The sequence below is a fragment of the Carlito syrichta genome, unplaced genomic scaffold (assembly GCF_000164805.1).
Source record: "Carlito syrichta isolate Samal-C Ts95f unplaced genomic scaffold, Tarsius_syrichta-2.0.1 Scaffold306578, whole genome shotgun sequence".
NCBI lineage: Eukaryota > Metazoa > Chordata > Mammalia > Primates > Tarsiidae > Carlito > Carlito syrichta.
In genome coordinates this window covers 253,713-265,800 of record NW_007250674.1, presented here as the reverse complement: position 1 = coordinate 265,800, position 12,088 = coordinate 253,713, and the positions used below count along the sequence as shown (strand labels likewise).

The 12,088-nt window shown below is 43.0% G+C and overlaps 1 protein-coding gene across 2 annotated transcripts in view; it reads right to left on the bottom strand.

Annotated features, from left to right (window-relative positions):
* Positions 1-12,088, bottom strand: part of FBXO36 (F-box protein 36) — a 101,472-nt gene that overhangs the window by 35,363 nt on the left and 54,021 nt on the right. For both annotated transcript variants that reach the window (XM_008063095.2, XM_021715025.1), the window contains exon 2: positions 10,813-10,921. In XM_008063095.2, coding sequence (XP_008061286.1) covers positions 10,813-10,921 — 109 coding nt within the window. The remainder of the gene's footprint in view (positions 1-10,812; positions 10,922-12,088) is intronic.

The following is a 12,088-nucleotide window of genomic DNA, read 5'->3' as shown; positions in this document are numbered from 1 at the left end:
GGGCTAATTTTTTTGATTTTTATTGTAGAGATGAGGTCTCGCCAAGTTGCCCAGGCGGGTCTCAAACCTGCGGGCTCAGGCAATCCACTCATCTCAGCTTCCCAAGGCTTGGGATTACAGGCTGAGCCACCGAGCCCAGCTCAACAAAAAATTTTAAAAATTAGTTGGATGTGGTCTTTTGTATTTGTAGTCCCAGCTATTCAGGAGGCTGAGGCAGGAGGATGGCTTGAGCCCAGGAGTTTGAGGCTACAGTGAGCTATGATTATACCTCTATACTCCGGCCTGAGCAACAGAACAAGACCTTGATTCTGCAAACATTGATGGAGTTATGATTTAAAAAAGGATAAATCCTCCACTACAGTAGCAACTTTAGGAGGTGGAGGCAAGAGGATTGCCTGAATTCAGGGGCTCCAGACCAGTCTGGGCAACTTTTAGACCTCGTTTCTACAGTAAATAAAAAAATTAACCAGGCATGATGGCATGTGCCTGTAGTCCCTGCTACATGGGAAGCTGAAATGGAAGGTTCACCTGAGCCCAGCAGGTCAAGGCTGCAGTGGCCATGAGCGTGGCACTGTACTCCAGCCTGAGCAACAGCAAGACTCTGACTCAAAAAAAAGTGTGTGTGTGTGTGTGTGTGTGTGTGTGTATAAAAGGTTAATTTTTTTTTTTGAGTCAGAGTCTCATGCTCATGGCCACCGCAGCCTCGATCTGCTGGGATCAGGTGATCCTTCCACCTCGAACTTCCAAGTAGCTGGAACTACAGGCACATGCCACCACAGCTGGCTAATTTTTTGATTTATTGTGAAAATGAGATCTTGCCAAGTTGCCCCGGCTGGTCTTGAACCCCTGGGCTCAGGCAATCCTCTCACCTCAGCCCATAAAAGTTCTGGGATTACAGGCATGAGTCACCATACCTAGCATAACAATATATTTCTAAATAATCTATAGGTCAAAAAAGGAATCAAAATGGAAGTTAGAAAATATTTTAGACTGAATGAGAATAAAAATACAATTAATCAAAACTTTAATCACTAGAGGCAGTGCCTCACACCTGTAATCCTAGCACTTTGGGAGGCTGAGGCTAGAGGATTACTTGAGGCTAGGAATTCGAGGATCAACCTAGGCACCATAGCAAGACCTTGTCTCTACAAAAAAATTAAAAAATGAGCTGGATGTGGTGGCATACACCTGTAGTCCCACCACTTGGAGGGGTGAGGAGGAAAGGGGCTGAGGTGGGAGGACTGTTTAAGCCCAGAAGGCTGAGATTGTAGTGAGCCATAATTGTGCCACTGTACTCCAGCCTGGGCAACAGAGTGATACCCCAACTCAAAACAAATGAACAAACAAAAAAGAAACAAACAACCAAAAAAACCCCCCAAAAAACCACACATATCTAATGTGGTTAAAGCATTACTTAAAGAAAATGTAAAAAAAAAAAAAAGTATCTAATGTGGTTAAAGCATACTTAAAGAAAATGTAGGAGGAAGAAAAGTCTCTAAACAATGATTTATACTTCTATCTCAAGAAGCTAAAAAAGGAATGAGCCAGACCTTAGAAAAGTAAGAGGGAAGAAATAATAAGGATAAGAACAGAAATCAATTCTTTTAAACCCATAAAAATAAAGAAAATTCCTGGGCATGTTGACTCACACCTGTAATCTCAGCAGAGGCAAGAGAATTGCCTGAGTCCAGGGGTGGAGACCAGCCTGGACAACATGGTGAGACCTCATCTCTACGATAAATCAAAATATTAGCCTGCATAGTGGCACACGCCTGTAGTTCCAGCTACCTGGAAGGCTGAGGTGGAAGGATCACCTGAGTCCAGCAGGTTGAGGCTGTGGTGGCCAATGAGTGTGCCACTACACTCCAGCCTGGGTGACAGAATGAGACTCCAATTTAAAAAAAAACTGGGGCCGTGCGCAGTGACTCAAGCTTGTAATCCCAGCACTTTGAGAGGCTGAGATGAGGGAATTGACTGAGTCCACAGGTTCGAGAACAGCCTGGACAACTTGGCAAGATCTCATCTCTACAATAAATAAAAGAATTAGCCAGATGTGGTAGTGGGTGCCTGTAGTTTCAGCTACTTGGAAGGCTGAGGTGGAAGGATCGCCTAAACCCAGCAGGTCGACACTGGGGTGGCCATGAGCATGCCACTGCACTTCAGCATGGGAGACTGAGTGAGTCTCCAACTCAAAAAAAAAAAATTAACAGAGCTAAACATTCTTTGAAAAAATTAATAAAATGAGTAAACCCTTGATAGGATTGATCAAGAAAAAAATTAAGAAAACACAAATTACCATTATTAAGGAATAAAAGAGCTGGACACAGTGGCTCATCCCTGTAATCCCAGTACTTTGGGAGGCAAAGGCAAGAGGATTGCCTGAGCTCAGGGGTTTGAGACCAGCCTGAGTAACATGGTGAGATCTGGTCTCTACAATTTAAAAAAAAAGCAGGCCAGCTGGGCTCGGTGGCTCAGCCTGCAATACCATGCCTTTGGGAAGCTGAGGTGAGTGGATTGCCTGAGCCCGCGGGTTCGAGACCTGCCTGGGCAGCGAGACCTCACCTCTATAATAAATCAAAAAATCAGCCAGGTATGGTAGCGCATGCCTGTAATTCCGGCTACTCGGAAGGCTGAGGCGGAAGGATTGCTGGAGCTCAGCAGGCGAGGCTGCCGGCCACCGCACTCCAGTCTGGGCGAATGAGTGAGAGACCAACTCAAAAAAAAAGCAGGCCAGGTTTGGTGGCTCAGCCTGTAATCCTGAGCCTTGGGAGGCTGAGGTGAGTGGATTTGCCTGAGCCCGCTGGTTCGAGACCCGCCTGGGCAACTTGGTGAGACCTCATCTTTACAATAAATCAAAAAATTAGCTGGGTGTGGTAGTGCGTGCCTGTAGTTCCAGCTACTTGGAAGGCTGAGGTGGAAGGATCGCTGGAGCCCAGCAGGTCGTGGCTGCGGTGGCCGGGAGAGGCCACTGCACTCCAGTCTGGGTGACAGAGTGAGACTCCAACTCAAAAAATAAAAAATAAAATAAAATAATAAATAAAGAAATAAATAAAAAATCAGCCAGGCATGGTGGCACATGCCTGTGGTTCCAGCTATTGGTACTTATTAAGAGTTCTCTCAAATAAGAGAATTATCAGCCGAGGTGAGAGGATTGTCTGAGCCCACGAGTTTGAGACCAGCCTGGGCAACTTGCCAAGACCTCATCTCTACAATAAATCAAAAAATTTGCTGGGTGTGATGGTGCATGACTATAGTTCCAGCTACTTGGAAGGCTGAGACAGAAGGATTGCTTGAGTCCAGCAGGTCAAGGCTGCAGTGGCTGTGAGCATGTCACTGCACTCCAGCCTGGATGAGACAGTGAGACCCTGACTCAAAAAAAAGTTTTAACAGTTTTCCATGATAATCCTCATGTCAAACATTCAGTCCCAATCTTCCCACAGATTATCTAAGTGTCTGATGGAATTTCAATACTTTGACATCTAAACTCTGTCTCCCACATTTCCTTTCATAGGCAATAGAAGATATTTAAAAAAAAAGTTGATTAGTTTGGTAAATGTTGTTTTTTTAAATCATTTGGTTGTATCACGAGATCTAAATAATCAACTTTAAAATGGACAACCAATTTTAAAATTGACATAAGTTGGAAAACAATTTATTTTTAAGTTGAATTCAACCTCAATCCCCGAATAAGCACTTCCAATTGAGTTTATGTAGGTAAGTTTTTGCCTTAAAGTAAATCTAAAAAATTACTTCAGATAGCTAATTTTTTGGTTTTTTCTATAATGTTTACCTCAGGACATTTCCCTAGACTTTTATTTTTTATTTATTTATTTATTTATTTTGAGTTGGAGTCTCACTCTGTCGCCCAGACTGGATGCAGTGGCCGCTCCCGGCCACCGCAGCCTCGACCTGCTGGGCTCCGGCGATCCTTCCGCCTCAGCCTTCCAAGTAGCCGGAATTATAGGCATGTGCTACCAAGCCCGGCTGATTTTTTAAATTTATTTATTGTAGAGATGAGGTCTCGCTGCCCAGGCGGGTCTCGAACCCGCGGGCTCAGGCAATCCACTCACCTCAGCCTCCCAAAGGCGCAGGATTACAGGCTGAGCCACGGAGCCCGGCTCCTTAGACTTTCAAAGGTCTCAGGTAAAAAAAAAAAAAACCCTCAATCTTCAGAGACACATGAACAAAGAATACAAACAGGCAAATTATAGAACTATAAATGGCAATTAAGAATGACAGGACACTCAACTTAGTTATCAGAAAAATGCTAATTAAACATGATACTGTTTTTACCATCTGACTAGAAAAGATTAAAAAGAGTAGCAATATCTAATTAATGATGCCAAAAGGTGTAAGAAAACATCTAGATCCTCTTAGATGGAGTATAATTAATACAGCAGTTTTGTGGAGGGCAATTTGTGAGGATAAGGAAGTGATTGGTATTCTACACAAGTTTTGAATTACCCATAATTGAAATATTGTGACATCAAAATATTAATGAAGTCTCATTTTAGGCACAAACATGGAAATATGTAAGTCACCCAATTTAAAATGATTTCAAGAATAATATAATTATAAAGGCCAGATGCATGCAGATGGCATTTGTGTTGTGTCCCATGGCAATGCCAGGCTAGCCAGTTAAGAGAAAGGCCATTGGCCAGGTGTGGTGGCTCAAGCCTATAATTCCAGCACTGCACTTCAGGAAGCCGAGGTAAGAGGATCACCCAAACTCAAGGGTTTGAGACCAGCCTGGGCAACTTGGCGAGACCTTATCTCTACAATAAATCAAAAAAATTAACTGGGCATGGTGGCACGTGCTTGTAGTTCCAGGTACTTAGAAGGCTGAGGCGGAAGGATAGGCTGATGTGGAAGGATCGCCTGAGCCCAGCAAGTCAAGGCTGTGGTGGCCATGAGCGTGCTACTGCACTCCAGCCTAGGTGACATAGTGGGACTCCAACTCAAAAAAAAAAAAAAGAGAGTGAGAAGGAGACCATCCTTTGTCATGTTAACCTTGACAAAGGTTTTCAAGAATTCACCTTTTGATGAGCGCAGTGGCTCACACCTGTAATCCCAGTACTTTGAGAGGCAGAGGTGAGAGGATTGCATGAGTTCAGGAGTTCGAGACCAGCCTGGGCAACATAGGGAGACCTCATCTCTATAATAAATCAAAAAATTCCCTGGGCATGGTGGTGTGAGCCTGTGGTTCCAGCTACTTGGAAGGCCGAGGTGGAAGGATCACCTGAGCCAAACAGGTTGAGGTTAGTGACCATGAGCATGCCATGCATTCCAGCCTGGGTGACAGAGTGAGACTCCTACTTAAAAAAAAAAAAAAAAATTCACCTTTCAGATAAAATCTATCAAAGTATACAAGGTATATATCTTTGGACATGGGACTCCACCTGTAGGAATCTATGTTACTGGCATTCTCATGTAAGTGTGCAGATATATATGTCCCAGATGAACTTAAGGGCTTTGGTAAGAAGCAAAACCCGAAAACAGAAAAATGACCATCATATATTAAGTGCAAAAACAGACCTAAAGATAAAATTAGATTCTCTGCTGGGCATGGTGGATCACTCCTATAATCCCAGCACTTTTTAGAGGCTGAGGTGAGAGGATTGCCTAAGCTCACAGGTTCGAGACCAACCTGGGCAACTTGGCCAGACCTCGTCTCCACAATAAATCAAGAAAAATTAGCTGGGCATAATGGTGCATGCCTGTAGTTCCAGCTACTTGGAAAACTGAGGCAGAAGGATCAGCTGAGCTCAGCAGGTTGAGGCAGCGGTGGCCATGAGCATACCACTGCACTCCAGCTTGGGCAACAGAAAAAGACTCCAATTCAAAAAAGAAAAAATAGATTCTCTTTTTGTAAACATACACACACAATCCAAACAGAACGAATTCAATGCAAATGAAACTATTTATAATGTTTATCTGTTAGGAATGATGCTTGAGGAAGAGAGAAAAAAATGACTTTCTAATTATTTATTTATTTTTGAGCTAGAGTCTAACTCTGTCACCCAGGCTGGTGGCACACTCATGGCCACCACATCCTCGACCTGCTGGGTGCAGGTGTTCCCTCCGCCTCAGCCTTCCAAGTAGTTGGAACTACAGGTGTGCGCCACCAAGCCCAGCTGATTTTTTGATTTCTTGTAGAGACAAAGTCTCACCATGTTGCCTGCGCTGGTCTCAAAATCGTGGGCTATGGAAATCCTCTTGCCTTGGCCTCCCAAAGTGCTGGGATTACAGGCATGAGCCACTGTGCCCAGCTAAAATTTTACTTTTTAAATTTTTAAAACTATAATAGCTAGAATTTGTTGTGTATTTATAATGTGCCAAGTAAATTTTAACACTTCATTCAATTAGTTCTCATAAAGACCCTATTATTTCCATTATGAACAGATGAAGAAGCTGAGACCCAGAAAGATTAAGTAATTTGCCTAAAGTCATGCACCTAGTAGGTTTGGGGCCAGGATTTAAGTCTAGGTATTAAGCAACACTCTTAATCACCATGTTAACAGTTCTCTATACTTCGTAGTATATGAATGACATTTAAAATAATAAACATAACAGTTTTATCTTTTACAAATGCAAATCCAGAGAAAAAATTCAGCAATGTTTTTAATTTAGCAATTTAGGCTACTGTAAGATATATCACTGTGGTAAGCAGAACAATGCTTCTCCCCAAGATGTCCACATCCTAATCTCTGGACCTTGTGAATATGACAAAAGTGACTGTGCAAATATGATTCAATTAAGGATCTTGAGATGGGGAGATAATCCTGGATTATCTGGTGGGTTCAATGTTACTACAAAGTCCTTATAAGAAAAAAGAGGAAGGCAGGAAAGTCAAAGTCAAAAGAAGATATGGCCCACTGAGGCAATGTCAGAATGATGCCACACTGCTGCATGAGAAAGACACGACTGTTCATTGCTGGCCTTGAAGATAGACAAAGGGTCACAGTCAAGGAAACAGGCAGCCTCTAGAACCTACAGAAGGCAAGGAAACAGATTCTTCCTAAAGTGTCTAGAAGGAACAGTTCTACCAACGCCTTGATTTTAGTCCAGTGAGACTTCTGAACTCCAGTATTGTAAATAATATACATTTTTATTGTTTAAGTCTTAAAGTTTTTGGAATTTGTTATAGCAACAACAGGGAATGAATACAATCATTAATTATGAATTTAACAGCCGGGCTTGGTGGCTCAGCCTATAATCCCACGCCTTTGGGAAGCTGAGGTGAGTGGATTGCCTGAGCCCGCGGGTTCGAGACCCGCCTGGGCAGCAAGACCTCATCTCTACAATAAATCAAAAATCAGCTGGGTGTTGTAGCACACGCCTGTAATTCCGGCTACTCGGAAGGCTGAGGTGGAAGGATCACCAGAGCCCAGTGGGTCGAGGCTGCGGTGGCCGGGAGCGGCCACTGCACTCCAGTCTGGGCGACGAAGTGAAACTCCAACTCAAAAAAAAAAAAGAATTGTTTAAAATTATGAATTTAACAAATAAATACAAAATTACAGAAAATACTCTACATGGATTTTGGATTTTGTTATGGGGTGAATTGTGTCCTTCCATCCTAAAAGCCCTAAACCCCAGTACCTCAGAATGTGACCCTATTTGGAGTTGGGGAGTTTAGAGAGGTAATTAGATTAAATGCGGTCATAAGGGTGGGAGCTAATTCAATCTGATGGATGTCCTTACAAAAAGAATAGATTAGTAAACCCTAAAGGACACCAGGGATGGGGTACAGAGAAAAAGCTAGGTGGGGATACAGTAAGAAGATGGCCATCTACAAGTCAAGCAGAGAAGTCTCAGAAGAAATCAGACCTACCAACACCTTGATCTTGGACTTCTAACTTCCAGAACTGTGAGATGACAAAGATAAATTTCTGTAGTTTGGCTTGGCACAGTGGCTCACGCCTATAATCCCAGCAATTTGGGAGGCCAAGGTGAGAGGATTACTTGAGTCCAGGGGTTCTAGACCAGCTTGGGCAACCTGGAGAGACCACATTTCAATAATAAATCAAAAAAAGTGCTGGGTGTGGTGGTGCATGCCTTTGGTTCCAGCTACTTGAAAAGCTGAGGCAGAAGGATTGCTTGAGCCCAACAGGTTGAGGCTGCATGGCTGTGAGCGTGCCACTGCACTCCAACCTGGGCGTCAGAGTGAGACTCCAACACACACACAAAAAAAATTTCTGTAGTTTAAGCCACCGTCTGTGGTATTTTGTTATGACAGCCCTAGCAAACTAAACAGATTTATATGATTTATTAATTGAATGCAGCTTACAACCACCAAGAGTAGAAACATATTAGTGAGTGCTAAAATGTACTCCTTTTGCTCTTATATGAATTTAGAGTCATGAAAATATAGTTTGAGCACAGTGATTTTAAAGTTATTTTAGGCAATATTAATTTATCAGAAAATGTGTCTTCCTTCCTTCCTTCCTTCCTTCCTTCCTTCCTTCCTTCCTTCCTTCCTTCCTTCCTTCCTTCCTTCCTTCTCCCTCCCTCCCTCTCACCTTTCTTCCTTCCCAGGCTGGTCTCAAACTCCTGGCCTCAATTTATCCTTCTGTCTCAGCCTCCCAAAGTGTTGGGATTACAGATGTAAGCCACCATGCCTGGCACAGTTATTTACTTTAACAAACATATACAGTGGGACACAGTGGCTCACTCCTGTAATCCCAGCACCCTGGGAGGCAGAGGCAAGAGGACTGCCTGAGTCCAGGGGTTCAAGGCCAGCCTGGGCAACTTGGCAAGACCTCGTCTCTACAAAAAATCAAAAAATTAGCTGGATGTGGTGGCACGCACCTGTGATTCCAGCTACTTGGAAGGGTGAGGTGAAAGGAACCTGAGCCTAGCAGGTTGAGGCTGCAGTGGTCGTGCCCCTCAAAAAAAACCCAAAAAAGTACCAACATGTACTTGATCTTGGATATATGATGATTAATCAGACATGATCCCTGAGTTTATTTTAAAACTATCAATCTGGTCGTGTGATTTTAATTAATCTTAGTGTAAATTGCCCCAAACCATCTAAACAAACTATAGATCAGAAACCTGAACTCTTTAGAACAAGGCTTAAAATTTAGAAGGATATCTTTAGAGTTCACTTTTGTCCTACTCTCTGATAATTATTCACAAATAATTCATACATCAAATATTTACTGAGCTATATGACAGGTATTTCTTCATGGGTACTGAAGAACTATCAGCAAGCAAAGCAAAAGTCTCTACTGTAATGGAGCTTTGCATTCTAATGATGGAGACAGACAAGCAAATAAATAAGTAAATATATGGTATAGTATATCTTGACGAGTGTTCTAGGAGACATAATATTCAAGAGTAAACAGGAGGATGTTATTTTCTATCTAGTAGTCAGGGGAATGATCTCTAGCTCTCTAGTAAGGCAGTTTCAGCAGAGATCTGAATAAGGAGCAAACCATGGGGACATCTAGAAAAATATATTATATATTTTTTTAAGTTGGAGTCTCACTCTGTCACTCAGGCTGGATTGTAGTGGCACACTCATGGCCACCATACCCTTGACCTGCTGGGATCAGGTGATCCTTCTGCCTCAGTCTTCCAAGTAGCGGGAAACTATAGGCATGCATCACCATGCCTGGCTAATTTTTTGGTTTATTGTAGAGATGAGGTCTCAACAAGTTGCCCAGGCTGGTCTTGAACCTCTGAGCTCAGGCAATCTTCTCACCTTGGCTTCCCAAAATGCTAGGATTACAGGTACGAGCCACCACACCCGGCTTCTGTCTATATTTTATGTTTGAAACTTTTATATTGAGAAGTGTTCAAATAACGAGTTGGGAGGGCATTAGGCTGAGATGTCTCCAGTGCCCTGAGTACTTATGTAAGCAAACCAACTCAGAATGGATGGTTGTAGCACATAAAAACAAACTTAAGCTTATCCAATCAGAAACTGCCAACTAACCTCTAAGAAGAGACTTCACCAGTCAGAAGTCACTTACTAACATCTACGGACTTCCCACTTTAACCAATCAAATATTTTCTTTTTCTTATTTCTGAAAACACCTTACACGATGTTTTCCCTCCAGCCCCCTCAGTGGAGCCCACACTATTTGTGGTTTGGCATTGCCCAATTCATAAACATTATGGCAAAAAATCATATTTACCTGATTTAACTTCATTAATAGAATTTACATGTTAACCTGGAATCTTTTTTTTTTTCATTTTATGGAGACATGATCTTACTCTGTCGTTTAGACTGGAATACAGTAATGCAATCATAGCTCACTGCAGTCTCAAACTTCTGGGTTCAAGAGATACTTCTGCCTCAGCCTCCCAAAGTACAGGGATTACAGGCATGAACCACTATGCACAGCCCAGGCACTGTGGCTCACGCCTATAATTCCATCACTTTAAGGAGGCTGAGATGGGAAGATCGCTTGAGACCAGGAGTTCAAGACCAGCCGGGGCAACATAGAGAGACCCCCATCTCTACCCAAAAACACAAAGAAAAAAAATTAGCCAGGTAGGGTGGTGCATGCCTATAATCCCAGCCACTTTAGGAGTTAAGGTGGGAGGATCACTTGAGCCTAAGAATTGGAGGTTATAGTGAGCTATGACTGTGCCACTGTAATCCAACCTGGGCTACAGAGCCAGACCAAAAAAAAATTTTTTTTTCCAAAATAAATTAAATTTCAGAATACGTTAACAATTTTGTTTTTTATAAATTCAAGTACATAATTACATATCAATATTTCAAATAATGATATATTTGAAACTGACAAATCACTAACTAAAAAGAACTTAACAGCAGTAAGTATTTAATATGTTCCTTACCTTGAAGATTGGAATTCTCTAGGAAGTCTTCATGAGTTTCTTTTGTTTCTCCAGGTTTTGTTGATCGATACTCACTCCTTAGAGAGATCTTCCACCATCTAAAAATTACCTGTAATTGAATGGAAGGTGATATGAATTTTTGTTGTTGTTGTTGTTGTTTTTTGTTTTTTTTGAGTTGGAGTCTCACTCAGTCGCCCAGACTGGAGTGCAGTGGCTGCTCCCGGCCACCGCAGCCTTGACCAGCTGGGCTCCGGCGATCCTTTCGCCTCAGCCTTCCACGTAGCTGGAACTACAGGCGCGCGCTACCAGATAGTGTGCATTTTAAAGCAAGACAGGCCACCTGGACAATTTATTTAATCTCTCTGCACTGCAATTCTCCTTTACATTAAATATTATTTTTCTGAGTTGGAGTCTCACTCTGTCACCCAGGCTGGAGTGCAGTGGTATGCTCACGGCCACCACAGCCTCAGCCTGCTCAGGTGATCCTTCTGCCTCAGCCTTCCAAGTAGCTGGAATTATAGGCAATTACTACCACACCCGGCTTATTTTTTTCATTTCTTGTAGAGACCAGGGCTCACCAAGTTGCCCAGGCTGGTCTCGAACCCGTGATATCAGGCAATCCTCTCACCTCGGCCTCCCAAAGTTCTGGGACTTGAGCCACCATACCTGGCATATTCTTTAATATTAATAGGCAAATGCTCCTATATTATAATGACATAATCAGCAACACTTCTAGCTAGATCAAGCAACAAAATCCTTAGTTGAATGAGGGATTCCAAAACAAATGGGAGATCTAGCCCTGGGCACTGCTCTAGAAACGTTTGTTGCTGAGTTTACTTCTTAACTTGTTCAAAAAAAGAGAGACACTTGTATAATCTGTCAGTCGCAGTCAGGCACAGTAGCTCATGCCTGTAATCCCAGCACACTGGGAGGTTAAGGTGGGAGGATTGCTTGAGCCCCAGGAGTTCAGACCAGCCTAGGCAACATAGTGAGACCTCGTCTCTACAAAAATTTTTTTATAAATTAGCCGTGCTAGTCGGGCTCGGTGGCTCAGCCTGTAATCCCGCACCTTTGGGAGGCTGAGGTGAGTGAATTGCTGAGCCAGCGGGTTCGTGACCCAGCGGGTTCATGACCCAGCGGGTTCGTGACCCACCTGGCAACTTGGCAAAATCTCATCTCTACAATAAATCAAAAATTAGCCGGGCGTGGTAGTGCGCGCCTGTATTTCCAGCTACTTGGAAGGCTGAGGTGAAAGGATCGCCGGAGCCCAGCAGGT